Source organism: Dermacentor silvarum, chromosome 6, assembly GCF_013339745.2.
Source record: "Dermacentor silvarum isolate Dsil-2018 chromosome 6, BIME_Dsil_1.4, whole genome shotgun sequence".
NCBI lineage: Eukaryota > Metazoa > Arthropoda > Arachnida > Ixodida > Ixodidae > Dermacentor > Dermacentor silvarum.
In genome coordinates, this window is record NC_051159.1 from 68,379,459 (window position 1) to 68,399,507 (window position 20,049).

The window sequence follows — 20,049 nt, forward strand, 5'->3', positions numbered from 1 at the left end:
TTGAAGACGTGTCTGCACACGACGACGCTGCATATTGTTAAGCACTCGATGCATGGTTGCTGGAGTTACCTGCTCAATCTTCTGTGTAATGGCTGTCTGTAGCTCCTGCAATGTCTGAAGATTGTTCTTGTACACCATTCCTTTGAGTGCACCACATAGAGGCTATGAAACAAACTACAGGTCTTGTGTTATTTTATCGAACTTGAAACTGAGATATTATTCAGCATTATCACCGCATTTTATTGTATATTTTCTCACTGCACAGTTACTTTTGGACACCCAATAAAGGTCACATCACAAAGTCCATTGAAAGCGAATTTCATTCCTGAAGGAATCTTGTTGCTAAGTCGCAAGCCAAAGCGAATGTGCCAAAAAAGAAAAATGCCAATGGGATAATTGTTGTTGACCTTTTGCTTCAGTTCAGCTTTAAAAGTACGTAGAAGTAGGAATGCAAGCTGGTAGTATTTCATTACGGAAAACTGATTACTCTTGCAATAGCACACGTTGAAGGTGCATTACGATGTTCATATTGCCGTTAACAAAGACCAAAGTAACACAGAGCAAGAGAAACCTGCAAATTGAAGCAAGAATAAAGGTGCGTCATTGTTCTTTTAATTATTTCAAATCGGCGAAATTGGATCTCGAGGAATCGACAGCACTGTACAACGCACAGTAAGGTGTACTGCCACGATAACAAATATAATCACAGATTGAAAAAAAAAGAACACAAAAGAATGCACACTAGCAACCAGCAAGAGGTGACGTCTCTTCACATGGGACACAAGATCGCTAACTCTGCGCTCACAAGCTGAAGAGTTGAATGATCAAAGTGGCGTGAGTATTTTCAAGTGTATTTACCCGCGTCTGAAATTAAATACAAGGGTGAATGAATATGAATGACCGCAATGTCAAGCCATGGTCAAGCAGACAAGGACGAGCCTACGACTATGCTGCTCTCGAGAAAAAAAATACATACAGCAGTACGCTCAAGAAATAAAAGGATAAGTATCAAGGGTCACGGCATATTTCATTGACACAACCATATAGACATTACTTTTACAGCCAACAGTCCCCTTTCATCACCAGGAAAATAAAGGAGGGTGAAATAGCATAACACGCTTACACGCGAGAAGTCAGCGCATTCAACGCGACACATCAATCAAAACATGATGTGTTTCGCGACAACCTGCTTCACTCGTGTTGCTTTCTGTCGTCACGCGCACAACACGCTGCATGAATCCACGAGAAAGACAGACTCACACACACAATACGTGCGCGCGTTTACAGGCGAGAGCAGAAAGACTGTGAGCACTGCTTCTCTGCTGGCGGCGTGCTCGACACACACGCGCAGACACACACAATCACTCTCTCGAATCGCGAAACAGCGGGGCACACGGACAGACAAGAATGAACCGAAGAGACGCCTTGGCGACGAACACGTCCGGCGACCAGCGGCGTGCCAAACACACACACACAAACACCAGACACGGAACACGATCGAGTCACTGGATGCGTATATGCATGCCATTGTCACGTGTCAGGCAACGCGAAGCACTCCACACATTTTTGGAACGAACGTTCAGCACTCGCGTCCAGCCGGTGCATACAGTCTCGTGTAAATTCTGCAGTCCTAGTCAGCTTTGACGATGAAGTCGAGTTCCTGCAGCTTGCCTTCGGCTACCCGGACACTTTCGCCGTTGAAGACTGTGGCTACATGCACCGAGTAGCTCTTCGAGACGGAGGTGATGGGGCCTTGTTAACGCCCGCGCTGCAGCTTGATTATGCATTTTCTTTCTGTCTTCCTATTCCCATGCCGCACGTCTCACGGTGACTCTGGACCAGAAGAAGGAGTTTGCGCGTCGGAGAAGGACAGCGGGACGAACAACAGGGGAATGGAGCCAAAGTCCGCAGCGTCTCGCCGTTGGCTCTGTCCACCGCACGCAGAAGCGTAGCGTCAGAACCGTGCAGGCATACGCCTGACATCGCGTTGAAATGTCGCGTCGGTGAAGAAGAGGGCGGCAGTCGAGCCTATACAGCATGTCGAAGTTTCCAGTGTGCGCATTGCCACTGCGAATATACGTTGTCGTCTATAGCGAAGCAGCAGAAAGGAGATCCTTCAGCAGTACCAGGAGCAGAACAGTGTCGAAGTTCGAGCCATCCTGCCTCGAGATGATGCAGACGCCATTTCCTCCGCTCACGGTGAAGGCCGGGTTGGACGCTACCCCGCACGTCGCCTCTTCGGGCGCCCGCAGTGAAGAAAGCAACGGGCCTTCGCGTTGTGTACAGTTGTGCGGCGCCCACAGAAGGCGCAATCTCGAGGAACACACACACAGGCAGAGAAGAAAGACGAAGATAGGCAGCTGCTGAGCCAGGCGAAATGGCAGCCGTCGGACGACCCTACCCGCGTCGGCGTCGTGTCACTTTCGTTCACGGGACCGGCCAGACCCGGGCCGATGTTGCGTGGTGGTTGCGGTGGTTCTCGCTCGCCAAGCTTTTCTTTTGCTGTGGTTGCGCAACAGGGGTGCATGCAAGGGGTGCTCTGCGTGGTGGCCGCTAGCTGTGCGCTCGGTGGGGGGGCGGGGTGGGGGAGGCGAGGAAGGCGCCGCCTGGCTTCTCGGACACAAAGGCGTGCGCCTACGCAAGCGGCACAATGGGATGCGCGAAGCGCCCTTCCAGGGGGCGCCGATGTGGCCGTTGGGGGGGGGGGGGGGTCACGCCGGCGAGAACTGACCGCGTCAGCCTCCCCCAGAGCACTACCGTGTGCATTCACAGTGTAAAGGGGGCAGACTCGCTTGCGCGTTTCTTTAACGAGTTCTCGAAACGCGGGTAGGACGTTTCGCGGAAAAGGCAGAGAGAACAGAAAGCAGAGGGGATAGCGCACAGTGAACGCAAGGAGAGAAAAAATAATTTTTTTTCGCAGTGTGGGCGGTTCAACATTGTAACCTGTTCTCTTTGCTTGCTTGTAACCGTTGCAACGCAGAGAAAAAAGTACAACAGAACATCTTTGCTGCGCGTTGGCATGGCTTCAAGCCCACCGTCCCATGACTATCGTACTTAAACGTGCCGTTGAGGTACGGCGGCGAAATGAAGGAATATCAAGCGACGTGAAGTCTGACTTCGCTGAACAGCGGAGAGCACGTGCGCAATATTTTGAAAAATGGAAGAGCAAAGGCACGTCATTTGTATGTGCTTGCTTTTGCAATTTAGAATTGTGCCTGGCAAAATGAAACATAATAGCGTAGTATCTACGCTAACAAAGTAATTGTTTACGCAGGTGGTTTACTGTATCCGAATTCGGCTCAGCCATCTTGACCGTCAGCCAATCAGGCCTTGCTAATTTTGTTTGTACTCCGCACAGCCGCGTACCTCTGAACCAGAAGGTAATTTTGAATCAGACAAAAAATAAGAACCTACAGATGACTTTGTTCGTCATATTGCTAGTATATAGCTAGCATTCGGCTCTACAGTTCACGAGAAGCTTTAATGTGCTATGTTTGACTGTGTACAGCGGCTGAAAACCATCTTTGAGTTTCGCCCTGTGTGCAAATTTGATTACTCGACAAAAAATAGTAAAGGGGTGCCGGCCGTAGGGAGTATCGAGTTAATATGTGCTGAAGAATTAGAGTATTCCGCCCACTGCACAGTGAGATGCCAAAATGTTAATAATAACACCACAAATATTGCACTAAGCGGCGTTCACACTTTCGGGACGAATCGAAGCGCCGTTATAAACGTATAATTATATTGAAGGTCACAGTAGACACGTATAAACGGCACATCGCATTAGCCAGCTCAACTCACGTTTAGAGATGCTGTAATCAGACATTCTATATTTAATAAATACTTAATATTTGCGTAAAAATAAAACGTCATTATGCGCTATGCGCTACGTATACGAGGCATAGTCAAAATACCTATTGATAGAGTTTTGTACAAAGTATGATTAATAAATGAAAGTACTCTAGAAATATTTGGTACTTCAGACGTATAACTTGAAGGTTCGCGTATGGTTTAGGAAAAAGATTACGTATAATGGCATTACGTATACAGATAATCTCACGGCCTGCCACAGAAGACAAAGGAGCATGTCTCTTCCGCGCAAAACGTAGAATGAATGCGAAAATTCGGGGCATTCGGTTTCTTAGTCAGCAAAAAATAAAGAAGAGTAATGCTCGGCAGCATAATCATAGTGTTCGATACTCAAAATAGCAAAGTATGCGTGTTTTAGCACATAATGTTATTGGAATCTGCGCTTTTTCCCGCATAATCTATCGCTTGACCGACTGTGCTTGAAACAACGACCATAAAGATGACCAGACAAATCTTTCGCCTAATTGGTACTCTATATGACAGAAGCAGACAAGTTGATCTGTAACAACTTAGTTGTTCAGTTTGATAGAGTCATCTGTAACATTTGTGCACAAACCAAAGGAGGTGTGCATGCTTCCTTGTGAGAGTTAACTTAAGCGTGCATGGCAACTTATAACATCCCAGTGGAGCACATTCCCCTAGAAAACTCAAGACCACTACCTTTCTCCCCAGCTTTTGATGGTTTGCTAAACTCTCATGGTTTTCAAAGAGACATAAAATGGCGGGTTCTTCGTCTGAGCCCCCCAAGTAACCACATTAAGTATTAGTCCTGTGTTGTGCCAGAGACAAGGGTGAGATTATAGTGGTGGCCCTCCTCCAAAAACAAAAAGGAAAGTAGTAAGGAAACCTTAAATACGAAGTGCCGCGATACTTTTGAAGCCAACCCATGCACGCCTTAATTTTGTTTTTTACAGCTGTCATACAATATGGCCCGTATTAGCTGCTAGATTAGCACCTGCGCCACAGCGCTTAAGCATTATGCCGCGCAGGAGTCGTCCCCAGCAAAACCTCAAGACGGGCCCTCGGCCTCGGAGGTGCAGTGCATGGTAAACGCAGCCCTACGGGAATCGTGCTCGGGATGAAACCCAAATTCCCGTAAAATCGCGCGAAAGCTCGTCGGCTTCCCTGCAGCTCACATATGTTATACGTACGGCGAGAATACAGTCGCGGCAGCGACAGGCGTCACGTGTGCGATACTCATACAAGGAAGTTGTAGCCGCCGGAGACGTGCGTGCGTGCGCGTATGTGTGTGTGTAAAGACACCGCATGATTCGCTCTGTGCGCGCGGCCAGCTATACTATAGGCGGGAAGGAACGCAAGTGTTGTGGTGGGTGCTGGTGGGGGACGAGGAAATCAACAAAAAAATTTGCAACAAACAAAATATAAGCGGGTAAACGGGGGGCGATGAAGACGCGCGTCGGCTCACTGCGGCCCGTGGTCCGGGTGGTGCGTAAGCTCGGGCGGCCCGTGTCCCAACGCGAGGCCGGCTTCCAGCTTGGCCTTGTTCTCTTTCTTCCACTTCATGCGCCGGTTCTGGAACCAGATCTTGATCTGGCGCTCGGTGAGACACAGGGCGTGCGCAATCTCTATCCTCCTCCGCCGGGTCAGGTAGCGATTGAAGTGGAACTCCTTCTCCAACTCCAGAGTCTGGTAGCGCGTGTACGTCTGGCGGCCCCGCTTTCGCTCTGCAAAAAAAAAAAAGAAAAAAAAAGAATGGATTCATGTGTCCGTTAGTTGCGTGCAAGCATCACCGTGACAAGATGAATTTCGAGCTGCACGCGGGTATCAACCGCGAGCAATACGAGAAGGAACACTGATTTCATATTTAAGCAACGATTACTCATATCTGTTATGTATGTCAGTTATAACAAGTAGCTTCCCGTTTAACATGTAACCTCGTTAAATAATTGCATGCTGGGCAAGTGTGTTTAGCCACTATACGGTCTCTTGAAAGCAAATTATGTGTTCCCTTTAATAGTGCTGGAGGGTGTATACAAAATCTGCCAACCACCAAACTTCCTTATTTTTCTCATGCCAGAACGCGAGCATTGATATCGTTTAGCAGTGGTACATTCCCCGGCTCAATGGCACTGATAAGAAGTGCGGCCGTGCTACCAACGAAGACCAACATCCTAGAAATAAGTGCGAAAAAAAAAACAATGCACGCAAGAAGAAAAAGCACAAATAAGAGTGCGTTGTTGTTCCTTTATTTCCTTTTTTTTTTCTCCTTTCCTGTGTGCTTGCGGTGGCTCTCTACTGCGGTGGATCGTCTACTGAGAGTCAAGCCCCATTTTAATAACGGCGTGACTTGAAAGGAAGGACAACGATAAGGCGTCGGGTCCACAAATTCTTCATCTTGTTCACTTAGGGAAGAAATCGGTCTGGGACAACCGTCAAGGAAAAGGGCCCCTCTATATGCCAACGCCTATATATTTGAGATCCCAAAGCAAATCGAGTACAGATATAACTGCAAAAGTCGCTAAAGCCAACTAGTTTAGATTCGTTTATTAAAGCCATGTGCGAATAATAGCTTCAAACATGCTGCATTACAAAGCGAATCACCTTGGCCAGATCCATGACTTAATGGACGGTTTAGCATAGCGCGATCCTCTCTGGTCATGCGCACCAGCGAGGAGCTATCTGCGCATGCGCGCCCATAGCGGCGAATCAATGTAGCTATATGCTAAAGAGTCATGACGGAAGCAAGTTTCTCTCCTTCATGGCTCGATACACGCTTTAGGTTTGTGCGACACCGATTGCAACCTCACATCAGCGAAGTTTCCCCTACTGAACCTCGCACCGTCAGGTTCAAAGGCATTACAGAGAAATTAAGCGCGCCGGCTCCTACATGAGCGAGTAACTCAGCCGCGTTCCTTGCACGGACAAAGTTAATCGCGTATGCTCAACACACAGAAGAGCCCGTACCTAAGGACGCATAATAAATGTGAACTAGTTCAAAACGCGAGCATAGTAATGAGCTACACCACATTATGCGGCGAATTTATAATTTTTTTTATGATTTTGACCAGAGCACGCCTACTGCTGTACGATGAAAAAAGGGAAAAACGGTCGGAAAGTATAATACTTGCACATGCAGCGACTAACTGACCAAAAAACTGCAGGAGACGGCAGACTGTTGCATAGGGGTGGTGCCGCAGTGTCACGAGTAACTGATGGTGCTTGGAGGCTCTTCGTCTGCCACGCTATCCTCCCATAACCTCCTCGTAAACCGAAGTTTCCGACAGAACGATCAGTTTTGTTTTGTTAAGGCGAAACACAAAGGCCATATTTTCTTCTTATGCAAGATTGTTGCGAAATTCGTATAATGTGAAAGCATACGAAACAGCCCAAGGCCAACGATTCGGATGCGCGTTCACCTTAGAGTAAGCTTGTAAATGAAAACACAGGAAAAAAAAAAAGAACTTTAGAACAACCTCAGTCATCGAATTTTCCTTCGACACGATTCATTACGGAACTATTTCTTAACATGTCCGAGAACGGAAGCAGTGTTTCCTCCTATATATACGACCACACCCCGCTTCTGCCGAAGGTCTACAAACATGTCTTCTCGGTCGGGTCCGCCTTTTAATGAAAGCTGTAATCTTCGTTTTGAAAGAAACAGAACCCTCTTTTTTTATTATTTGTTCGTTGCCCCTCTATTCAGACAACTTCTTTAAATGGCGCGTCCTCGTCCGTTTATCTTTCTTTCACTGCAGGGTCATTCGAGACTGCGCCTCATTTCCGCTTCGTGTCGCCCAAGACGCAGCAGTGACGACTGTCCACCTCCCCCCTTCCTCCCCCAGAAGCTGTCTCGAGTAGTACGTGGTGTCCTCGGTCCAGTCGGCCAGCGGCTGTCTCACTGTTTGTGTTTTCGAAGAGAAAGAGAGAGGGAGAGAGGCAATTTTGGGCAGCGAAGTGGATCCCCCGCCGCCGCCCCATCGACGGTCCGCGGAATTACACAGTTCTGGCTTCGATGCGTCTCCAATCAGAAACTGAATCCCCGCCGCCTGCGCCCTTCCCGCCATTGGGTGGAACGGGACCCAGATTGAGCCGCTCTCTCCGCTTGGTACGCCCGCCGGGGCTGCTTCACTAAGACGCCGGGATTTGAAACATCCCGCACCCGCCGCCAGCGTTCGTATCAATCCCCGAAGCCGGACCAAATTACTCCGGCTATACTGCTACTGCTGCTGCTGCTGCTGCCAACGGCGCGCGCAAGCAAGGCGCGGCCGGCATTCGTTCTCTATACCCTTCTTGGGCTCGCCGTGGCGACCAAGACGAATATCTCGCCGAAACTTCGGCTCCTCGGGTCATCCTTTTCCTTGCGCGCGACACAGGGCCCAAGGAAATGAAAGGATTCGCCTTGGGCAAGAAGACGAAGCGGCAGCTAATGCGAGCTCTGAAAGGGAAACGGACCGTCACGGGAGGCCGCACAACGGTGTGTGTTTGTGTGCTTATTATGCGCGCGCCCGCGCGCATATAGTGGTCGCGAAAGTTTCTTCGCTTGTCGGGATTCAAGAAACCGAACGGAAAGCAAAAAAAAAAAAAAAGGATGAACAAACTGATGATGTGCTGACGACGCGAGGCAGCAGCCCCACGGCGTCTTGAAGGCGGTCTTATAGTAAAATTATGAGGCGTCTTCAAAATTACGCGCGATATTAAAAAAAAGAAAAAAAAATAGAACTGCGGAGGCGCATTGACGCGGTTCAGCTTCGCCGTGCTGCATTTCGTCAGCTCGAGCTTTATGTGCCCGAAACAGGCCGCTTGCTGCTGGGTACGGCTTGAAAGGCATATCATTGAGTTGGATGCTAGCATACTCAACGCTATAGTTTTAAAGAGCCTAAAGCTCCTGTTGTATACAACAATTAGCACGGTTATATATATCCATAACATAAACGACTCACATTTGCTTAAGGAGGTCGCACACGCAAAACAGTGATTCTTAAAGCACCCATAGAGAACGCGACTGAGAGCAGCTAGCAGAATTTTGATTACAAGCTCTAGAGAGAATAACGCGTATGCGATTATTTTCCCGACAGAACTCGCATAGCGAGCTTCCAAGGCAGCACATTGTTATATATGTCAACGCTCGCACTAAGCTTCCAACAATTACTCCACTCGTGCCTTGCCTCCGGACTCCGCGACACACATGCAATATCGCGACAATTCCAGCTCCGGATAGGGACATTCTTTTGACGACATGTTTACTGAGCGCCGCGCGAGATTCGCAACATATATACCGGGTGGCCAGGAGGAAGCAACATTCTCGTGATTGCAGAATTTCACGCGCAACGCCACATCAGCGGACTCTAAAGTCTAAAGTAAAATTTGTCTAGTGGATAGCGGCCCCTGAGGCTTCCAGAACGCACCCCTCCTCCCTACGCTCGCAGTGAGCGCTAGTGCACATAGAAGAGAGTAGCGAGTCCAGTTTCAGGTGACTGCGGGAAAAGCTAAAATGACGCGTAAGTTCACACGTGACTAACTTAGCCGACACGGCGACATTCCCGCGTTGCCGGGCTGTTCGTTTAATCGTCTCGGCAGCAGCTCGCTCGTCCACTCGCTCTCCGGTATCGCACAACGTTATACTGAAGTTCGTAGACACGCAGCTCCCGTATATAGCCGCGCTACCGCAATTCTCAAGGAACCTCATCTCGCGTCGGTACCCCTTTTGTTTTAGCCGCGACAGCACCTTCATTCCTAGCAGTCGCCCGCGCGACAGTCACGTACGGGGACAACTGCTGGCTTTCCAGTGCGCTGCGGTTTGTTTTATTCAATTAAATCCGAACCATTTACCTCTTCCTCCTGCACTTTCGCTCGGCCGCATTCTGAGGGGGAAAGAATAGGAACATTTACACTGCGTCAGCAATGCCTACTCCCATTTGGAAACGGGGCAAAGGGGCTTACGAAGTAAGGAAATATACAAGAAAAACTCGCGCGGCTTATTCGCTTATACGGCGTAGACAAAAACCTCCTTCGCGTTCTAGAATGAGCTATTAAGAAAGAGAGCCCTCGAGAAAATGAAGTGGATATACGCGAACCTGCCGAAATCACTGCGCGGGCGAAAACGCCCAAGAGAAAAAAGTTGGAAAGAAAAAAAAAAACGAAAAGTTTGCTCTGAAATAGCGAAACGGACTGATACCATCGCCTTCGTGGGGGAATAGAATAAAAAAAAGCTGAATTTCAGAAACAGCAAATAGATAGGGTGAGAGCACACGGAATTGCGAGGCCCAGAAACTCGCAAACAAATACTTCGAAAGAGTTTTTTTTTCCCCTCTTGAAAGAGAAGGAGTCTCCCCCCGGTCTCCAAGATTCCCCGAAAATTGCCTCCCAAAAATGTGAAACTGTTTTTGAGCAGCAGGTCCTTTCATTGCCCCTCTGTTTTTCTCGTTTCGTTTGCTCAAGCGAGGAAAAGGGACGGAGGCGAGGGATGGAGGGGGGGGATTTCAATTCTATTTGCCATTAAGGCTAAGTGCGAGACTTGAAAAAGTTTCTCTGGCTGCGTTTGCGAAACAAAATCTCGACATAGGCAGAAAAGGAGCCGCGTGCGGAAAGGTACGCGTATATGTACATGTAGTGGAGTTGTGGAAAACGAAAAAAAAAAAGGAAGAAGAAGGACGAGATGGGACTGTGAAGCTAGAAAGGGAGCGATGAAGGACCTCTCGAGCTGTACAGTACTCGAGGCTGTTTGCACTGCGTAGGCAGACGAGACGAGACAAGGCGAGCCGGTGGTGGTGGGGAGCGGACGGATTCCGTCCGAGAGACGAAAACTATTTCGAGATGAGATGAGACGCGCGTGCGAGGAAGCTGCAAGCTCGACAAAATGATGGCTACGGGATCCACCCCACGAGGACTGCTGTATACGAACCTGGTCTCGGAGAAGCCTAACCTGTAGCACGTCGCAGCGAGCGCTGCAGTAGAGTACTTGTTTTGTTGTCCCCATCGGTTGCGCTATATCGCGTGAGGACACTTCGCCGCCAGGGCGCGGAGCGGGGAGAAATTTCCCGTGAGTCCTGGGGAGAAACGATTCAAAAGGAGAGCCGTTGGAGCGTGACGACGTTTACAGTTTCGAGCCAGTGAACCGAGTGTACGAGAAGATTTCTGTTTCTGCGCCGAAAAACCAAGAGAGAAGCAGATTTGATCGAGAACAATTTTGAGCATTGCGGCACGCCATTGTTGCGTCATAAAAGTTTGAACTAGCTGAGAGGAATATAGAGTTTCGTCATTTCACGATCCAGTCGTCATTCTTGTTGACCACGTTCCGGAACGTATAGGAAAATCTTTGTGTGTGGGATTGATTAGTAAAACTTAGATTGAAAAATACGAGGTCGTGACGTGGCAAACGTAATTACAGTATAGGACCAAATATGAACTAGGCAGAATGCGAGTATTTCTTTGCCTTCTTATACGATATTATAGCTTTGCCTTCTTATAGAATATTATATCTTGCTTTCACAGGAATGATCTGTGCACTCGACACCATACACAACAGACCAGCCGCTAAGCAGAAATTTGATGATGCTAAGCAAACCATCAGGCTTCACTGTGAAGCATGTCCGCATGCACTGTTCGGTATGGGGTAGCAATGGTGTATAAGATTACCCTGACGCTTAAAAGAGAGTATAACTGTCATACCGAAAGATGTATCAATACAAATCTAGGAGAGGACACCTATTTTTTTAAATATTCGAATTCTTCGAACCTGCAGGCTTATTTCCCATTTCGCAGGACGACGCTGCTCTTCAGACAGAAAGAACAGACAACGCATGAATTATCGGAGGCTTTCTTCTTTGGAAAATAACTTGACGCCTTCCATTGTAGTGCACGAAAAAGAATTTTATTACATTAAAGCCCGCTGCTTGGCTTAGGGGGAGAAAATTACGAATACCGTAGTTTATGATGAACGAGGGCAAACCGTTATGGAATCCATCAGAAGTAAAATAATCCTGGCAGTCATAAATCTTGTCACTGGTCATAACGAAACGCGCCTCTTGTTCATAGCGCAGAAAAGTTGAGAGTGGTAGCTTAGGTCCCCAAGATGCGACGCTGTTGACGAAATAGCCTATAAAGTTCGCTGCATTGCATGTTGTAGGAGCACACTATTCGTGATTTCCCTAGTGACAGATGTGCACTTTGAAAAAGTTGTCCGTAGGGGCTCCCAAACGCCAGTCTCGACGTATTAATGTCAATGTCAACGCTTTTATAATCGCCACACTGAGTTTACATAGCGAGACATTCTTCCGACAAATATTCCATCACCAACGATTATTGAATTCCCCTGCTTAAAATCAGGCAAAAAAATATTTACAAGAGCCTTTGAATCACTCTGAAGGTAGTAATGTGATGCAAACAGACAATAAAACGAGATAAAGCGTATAAAACTAAACATTCTAACACATTTATGGGTGTATGAAGGATGTCTGGTTGTCCCATAGCTAACACCCTCATGTTTGAAGGGTAACTTTGAAACTTTGGTGGAGAACAATAATGACATCTTGTTTGTCCACTTTTTCTAACAAGTAAAAAGATGACAGCTCCGACAGAGGACACGGCAAGTGCATTAAATAAAATTTCAAAGCTGTCGTTGTCAAATCCTCTTGTCAGATATTTTTGTAAGCCCAAGGCTGTCAGAAGAATTATCACATTTTCAAACCCGCCTTTTTAATCACCGTTTAGTTAGAGCTCGTTGTCAGTGCTATAAAATTTTTAAAGACCTAACGGTAGGGGTGTTACCCAAGGGACAAGCCAACATCCTTAAGGGGGTAAAAATTATTAGAGTATAGGAGGCAGCTGACTGTTATGTTTGATTGAAATGTAGAAATAGCAACGAAGGGAGGGAAAGGAAAGAAAGGAGAGAAATCGAAAAGAGAGAAAGGAAAGGATGGCAGGTCAACCAGACGTGCGTCCGGTTTGCTACCCTACTCAAGGGAAATGTAGTTGAGGGATGAAACTGAAATAAACGAAAAAGAAAATGGAGCCAGAAACATTGAGGGTGCCGTTTCACCCGGAGGAGCACATCGATACCAAAGTTGCTAAGTGAGGTATGTAGAAGCCGGTTTCCGATGTTGAGGCATTAGTTCTCATCATCAAGCTACGCCGCAACAGGAACATATGCGAGATCCATGCTGATATACATATATGAACACCTTGCTGAAAGTTGACGAAAATACAACTTGCCGCAGGTCGGAGCCGAACCGACATAACATCAACCCGTCCATTTTCTTGAGTATCTGTGTATGCGTACAAGATTACTCCTTGGAGTGTCAACCAGCGCCTCTCGCGGCGACGGCGGCGTGAGGTTAGCCGAGCTGGAAAACTGCCCGGCCAAGTACACGGCCAACTTCTTTTCTGCCGGTTCCCTCGCTCCGAGATCCCGCAAGATTACCTCAAGAAAGCTAGCCGCTCGAAAGGCCACGGCACCCACGATTGACGCACGTACACGCAGAAGTACGCGGACAAAAAGAAAAGAAAACGAAGTGAAGAAACTGTAAAGATAAACAAACATGAGGCATGGTTGCCGACAGCTACGCACGGCCTGGAACTTTGTGGCAAGTCCGGCGACTGCCCGAAGGGGCGGCGGCATCCCTTTGGGTCCCCGAGCTAGCCAGCGCCAAACCTGCTGCGACGGACACACAAGCTATCCACGCACCCGCTGAGCCAACAACAGGTAGGCGCTTCTCTGTCACCAGACTCTACCCCTAATTGCAGTTCTTCCCACGCAAGAAAAAAAAAAGCCCCAGCTCGTTTTTTTAGAGCGCAAAAAAGTCGGCTCGGGTCTTTTTTTAAAAGATACCCCTCCAGTGAAAGAGTTAAAGAAGCAAGAGGTGGATGGGGAAGGGTTCAGAGTGCAGTGTTTTTTTTTTTTTTTTTCAGGTTCTTCGGCAGCACACCTTTATTGTACTCAACCGGCCCGGAGCACTTGGGTGACCACAGCGAGGCGGCATGGGTGCGCGCCTGAACGCCGCCGCATCGCTCACGTCGTCTCCCCTCGTGCAAATTGCACGCTGTCGCTTTCTTTCGCGGCGCGAGAGTCGCAACCCTAAACCACGTTGCACTCCGTTCCAGCCTAACCCGACCAGCAAGAAAAGAGGAATGAAAAGGTTGAGCTAAACAATTAGTCAATTCTTTGAGCTCTTCGCCCATAACACTGGGCGTCGCCTGTAACCTGCGCGCGCGCACTCTTTGTTGTGGCTTCCGTCAAGGACGGAGGGGATGACTCCAGACGTCCACGAATTTTCTTTTCTTGTCTTCCGTTTTTTTTTTTCGTTTTTTAAGCCTTCCGTAGGGGGGTCGCACCATCGCCGCCCGCGCTAAAATATACACAAACAACGGCACAGCTTCAAACTTCCCAACTGGATGCGCTCTCGTCCTCTTCGAGTCGCATGCCGAACAGAAAGAACATTGCTCTTACTGCTACACCTTCGGTTTCCTGTCGTTTTCTATTGCTTTTTGTTGCTTTCGCGTACTCGCGCAAGCGTTCTTCTTCTTCTTCTTTTTTTTTTTTTTAAGGGGAACAAAGAACTTGGAGCCTGGAGGTACCCTGGGTGCCAAGTTCACCGCTGGCACTTTCCCTTTGCCGTGCGCGCCTTACGTGCGAAATTCGAGAAGCGTGATGCAAGAAAAGCACCAGCGTGACGGGGCAACGGGGCTTAAGTGAGAAGGATCACAAAAGGATGTCGAGAGAAATGGAAGCCCAAGGCGAAGCCGGAACAACAATGCCGATCTACGGGTCGCAGGTGCGGCACCCACAGCCGGAGGACAAAACAAGTCAGTCACAAAACAGAGGCAGCCGAAGAGGGTACCGGAATTTCCACGAGATACACGCAGTCCAGCCTATACAAGCTTGGCGATCGGCGCAAATCTCAGGAAAACGGGCACACGGTGTGTCCGAACTTACAGAAAAAGAACAACATTATAGAGCGACGAGACGCCCTTAGCTATTCCGCTTCCGATACAAGGAATCGAGGCGAAGCGTTCTTAAGTCGAATGCAGAAACTGCGCTTACAACTCGAGAGAGCCTGCTATGGTTTATACGGGGTCGTCTCGGGATTCGGACAACGCGGCGAGATCCCGGCGCTAGAGTCCAGTCGATTTGTATGCATTAGGACGCCCTCTAACAATGACGGAAGGAAGCGTCAGAAGAGCAGCGGCACAACCATCCAGCCGCTTCTCTTATTTACACCTGAAGACGGGGACGGGTCCATGAATATGGACGGCCTGCCTGTCCGGATGCTTCCCTGCCCAGCTTACTCGCATTACGCGCCAGCCTTACTGGCTTCTAAAGTCCCTGTCCGCCCACCGTATACCCTCCAATGCCTTTCTTTCCCATTTTTCTCAAGTAGCTTTACTTCGCCGCCCTTCATTGGAAGGCTAGGTTGTTGTTCCCCAGATTATACGGAACCGAGAGGCTTGCCACCTGACAAAGGGAAGGTGCTCGAAAATGCGATAGAGGGACGATTTACGGCGGCGATAAATTCTGACCTGGACGCGCAGATCAGAACGAGCCCTGTGCACGCTCCCAGAGAGGCGCTAAGAAAGACGGAAATCGGGTGCGAAGCCTAACGCCTATAATAGCCTCGGAAGTCACGACAATCTGCCACGCTCTCGTTTGAACCAGAAGGCAACCGGGCTGAGTTTTTTTTCCGACGGGAGTAGCTTCAAAGCCAATCAGAACGAACTTAAGAGCAGGGATGACCTCTTGAGGCTCTGGCTTCTTAAGAGTCATCAATTTCCGAGCTAAAGGCGAATGAATATTATGGCGCTTCCACCGTTCTTGGGCCTGAAAAAAGAAAGTGCTGTCAGGTAAAGTAACCTGGCGAAATCATCATTCATCGATCCACGCCCCGAGCACCTTTAAGTGGCAGACGGTGGTCGGAGCACACTGTGTGGCGCAGGCAGGCCCCGCGGTTTCGCTTCCTCTGCATTGGGAGCGGAGCGCTACCTGCACGACAGTGTTCGCAACATATTGAGGGCGGTCTGCAGCTCGAGCACACACATGGTGAGCGGCGTTTCAGCGAGGGGCGTCCATTACGCAATTAGCGCGCGAAATCGCGGGACATAAGCGCCGACCACGAACGCCGAACGTCACGCCCGCGGCGGTGTCCAACGATTAAAGCCCACCTACTATATGGCGCCTCGGCTACCAGCACCTAAATATAGCGACTGCTTGACCGCGCGCGAACCACGAGGCACGCGCAACTGTCCGCAGTGCGCGCGCGAGGCACAAAAAGACGGGTGCAGAGGCGCGGCTTCTCTTCCTTTTTGTTTCGCGCAGACTCGATAGCCGTTGCACCGGTGGGTCACGCTCGAGCCATGGATCTCTGGCAAGACAAACGACGCGAGGCGTAACAGCACGGGTGCCATCATTCACGACGGAGAGCTCACGTTCGGACACCACGCGCCGCGCTAGCTCTCCCCGATTTATGAAGGAGGAAAAAAGGAAAGAAGAAAAAAAGATGGCGAGCCCGGGGCTGCAAGTGACAGCGCTGTATACAACGCACCCGACCGCAGAATGACGAACCGACGTTATTCAAAGCGCGCGTGCGTGAGGACAGACGTATATTTTCATTGGTAATTGTCTCCCAGAGTGAAGTATATATACGAGTTCGTTCGCATGGTGATGCGGCCCGATGCGCGCACAGCACCAAGCGGTCCCACATCACGTTGAAGAATACCAGGACGGACTTCGCGCCACTGCTGGCTTAAGGCATTCCGAAGGAGAAGAAAGACGTTATCCGCCAGCGAATGCGTCGTGCGCGTTTCATGAGGAAGCGACCTCCCTAACCATTAATAATCCTATCCTTCAAAAATTACCCTCATCACCTTCGCTCTCGCTCGCCGAAAGTCACGATGGAACCGGAGGTAGCCGGGCCAAACGCCAGGCATTTGTGAGTGCGCTTATAGGAACGACAACTCGACACGGCTGTAAGCGTAATGAGCGAGGAAGGTTTATCGCGCGCGCTGAGAATGCGCATTCAGACAATCGGACCGTGAGCCAACGCCGCGCACTGTATGAGTTGGTTCGTTGGTTGATCCTCGGCGAAACATCGCAACCCACTCTGGGAGATCGCTCAAACCGCGGAGCATTCGAACTTTCGTTAATGCATGCCAGATTATTTCTATTCTTTGTCTCTCACTTAATCAGTCAGAGTGTCTCTCTATTTATTTCTTTTCCTTTCTCTCTCTACCGCTCTGTGATTGCGGATAAGATCGTTATCATTCAGGCAAAGACGGGCCAAGGCACGTTAGGAAATGCACAGCAACGAACACGCAATCGGACTGTCATAGTTGCGACTGTACTCAAGCTCGAAACGAAACCACGAGGGGACCGAGATGGAAGCAGACAGCGTTATGAGTGCTGACCCCCTCCCACTGGACTCCTGCCACTCCCTCTCTCTCTCTTTCGCATCCCCTCCTTCCCAACTCTTCCTCAGCCCCTCACTACAAATGGCCCGGGGCGACCAAGAGCAATCGGAGCGCAGCTATATATACAGCGGCTGCGGTATGTGGTGGTTGCAGGTGAAATATGAAACACTGCCGGGCGTGCCGTATATAACGGCGACACGCGGGAGGGCGCACATTCGTCTGCTGACACGCGCGCACAGCTAGCAGCTCAAAGCTCCGCGGGCGAGAGGAAACGAAATCCCAGGGCTTGCTGCTGGATGTGAAAGAAACATGGAGCAGCGGGCGATGGGCGCGCAATTAATTCAGAAGGGCCCCGTATCTGGCTGGGGCGGCGCGCGCCCAGCGCCTTGTACACCGGATTTTCCTTTCGCTGAGACCACCACCACGCCGGGTTCCTCGGAGATCAATAAGAGTCACGAAACGCGGAAATGTCCGAATGCAAGAAGAAACGCAACGGAGAAAAGAATGGTGGAAGTGAGATAGGACACGCCGACGTGCATGGGGATGTGTCCGAGCGTGTGTGTGCGTACATGTGTGTGCGTACATGTGTGTACGGTGTTTTCTCGTTTCTCGGACACACGGCCCTTGGTTGTAAATGTGCTTCTGGGCCCCCAGAAAAAGATGAAAACGTTGTAAGCGAATGCCGAGAAAAAAGAATCACTCATGTGTATGCGCGGAGTGAGCATGCACTTGAATCGCACAAATGAAACACTCGTCTTCTGCATACAAACCGCGAGTAACAGCGACGACTTGCGCCCAATGGAATGTGAAATTCATGCATTTGAACACCAACCCTCCTCATCAGTTCTGAGCCAAAAGCGAGAAAGAAAGAAAGAAAGAAAGAAAGAAAGAAAGAAAGAAAGAAAGAAAGAAAGAAAGAAAGAAAGAAAGAAAGAAAACGGCAGGGAGGAAGCTTGGGACAATCCATCGTCGTTTGTCTGTTTGTCTTATGCTGCTACATGACATGTAGACTATGTATACAGTTGGCCGCAAATGTTTACGGACACAGATCCCACGACAATTTTGAATTTCCGCTCTGTTAAAGCCTGACGCTTCAAATTTAATGAACCAGTGTGTAAGTCCCAAATGCTTTATATACTACACATCAAAACTTTGAATACGAAGGTATATCTACATGCCCAGGTTTCGTGGGGATTCAGACATTACCCAAATATAGTGTCCCTTAAGCTTTTGAGGGCGACTGCACAGAGCTGGCACACAGGCAGGAGTTCCACAATCAGCGGCTCGTGGAAAGATACGGAACTTCGCACTAGCGGCCAATGTTACCGTATATTTCAACCACCGAATAGTAATTGGTCGCGAAAATTATACCGAGCCGGTATAATGCATATAGCGATGTCCTTTCGCTCGACTCTATTCCTTTCTTATCTTCTTATCATCCACCGCTCATAAGTAGCCGATCATGGTGATATACGTAGGCCTAGCGCAGCTCGGACCACTGTCGAAGAGTGGAAAGAAATACAGCATTGGAATAAAATTTCTACACTGGTACCGCCTTAGCTCCATCTTTCGATACGCAGCATACCAACATACATGACGTCAGCACATTCACTCTCGAGCTCTGTCACAAAAGAGCGCGTAATCAAAGCGCGCGCCGAGTGTCGCGCAAGCCAGCGAAAGAACACGCCGGTCCCGCGGCAACTTCAACAGAGGGGGAGAGCGCATACGCCTCAAGCAACCACGCTAACAACGGCGCCGAAACGTCTGGAACGAGGTTCGACGAAGCGACGTTAACCGGAGAGAGAGAGAAAGCACACGCGCGCGCCGAGACTCCTTCTCACCCGGCGAGCCGAGAGAGATAACAACAGCGTGAGCGTAGGTGAACAGCATGAGTCATCATCACCCCCCCTCGAGAATGTTCCGAAAGCAGCGGTCGAAGGTACGAGAAAAGAGTAGAAGCTTCCCAAGCTTTGGCCGTGCTACGGAATCACAACTCCGATCGAATGTTCGAGAAGGACCGTCGACGGCTATATAAACGCCGTGCGAGCATTGTCAGTTAGGAATCCAGGAGTCCAGTGAGGAATTCAAGAGTTGAGTCCGCACCGTGAAGTGATGTAACGTGAAGACCAAGCGTCTGCGGAAGAAGGGGATTCCCCGGCAAGCTAGTCAACGAGTTCGTCGAGCGTCTGCATTTCCGGAAGAAGCTCCTTCTTCGAGATTTGCTCCCAAGTTACGCCGAGATCGTCTGACTCCAAGACCAACCAGCACGGTGAATACGACTGGACACTTAGTGTTCCTATTTATTTTGTACTTTACGTGTTGGACTCTTGTGCTTGTCGTTATTTTCTGTGATTGTTAATACCCATCTGATTTGTATTGTGTTGTGTCTAGCCTAAGTTTGCAAGTGTGTACGTAACTGCCTTGTGTGAAGAATATATTTTGTTGTGTTTTGACAACTCTGGGCTCTGACTCGGTCTTTGGACAGCAACTGGCGTTCGCTGGCGCACCAGAGGGCCCACTCTTAATTGTCCTTGCTTTCGTGGGATTATTTTCGGAAGCTGATAAGTCGGCTTTGGAATTTGATCCGGCGTCTGCGCCTCGTTCACCGGGGTCTGTGACAATATTTCTGGCGTCCACGACAGGACCTTTCTGGTGCAAATTGTGTGTCCATAGTAGGGAGAAAGAGCCTGGGGTCGTTTACATTGCTATTGTAAACGATTTTGAGTGTTGCACCACGTTTTGCTAACTTGTGTGCAGAGAGCAGTTCGATTGTTGAAATCTAGGCAGATATTTTTTGCACGCGGCTAGATTTTTGAAGGG

The 20,049-nt window shown here is 49.1% G+C and overlaps 1 protein-coding gene across 1 annotated transcript in view; it reads right to left on the reverse strand.

Moving 5' to 3' along the window:
* Nucleotides 1-377: 377 nt before the first annotated feature.
* The window catches only part of LOC119455551 (homeotic protein antennapedia-like), a 312,907-nt gene continuing 293,235 nt past the window's right edge, over nucleotides 378-20,049 (reverse strand). Inside the window, exon 7 of the mRNA XM_049668865.1 lies at nucleotides 378-5,555. Coding sequence (XP_049524822.1) covers nucleotides 5,293-5,555 — 263 coding nt within the window. The 3' untranslated portion in view covers nucleotides 378-5,292. The remainder of the gene's footprint in view (nucleotides 5,556-20,049) is intronic.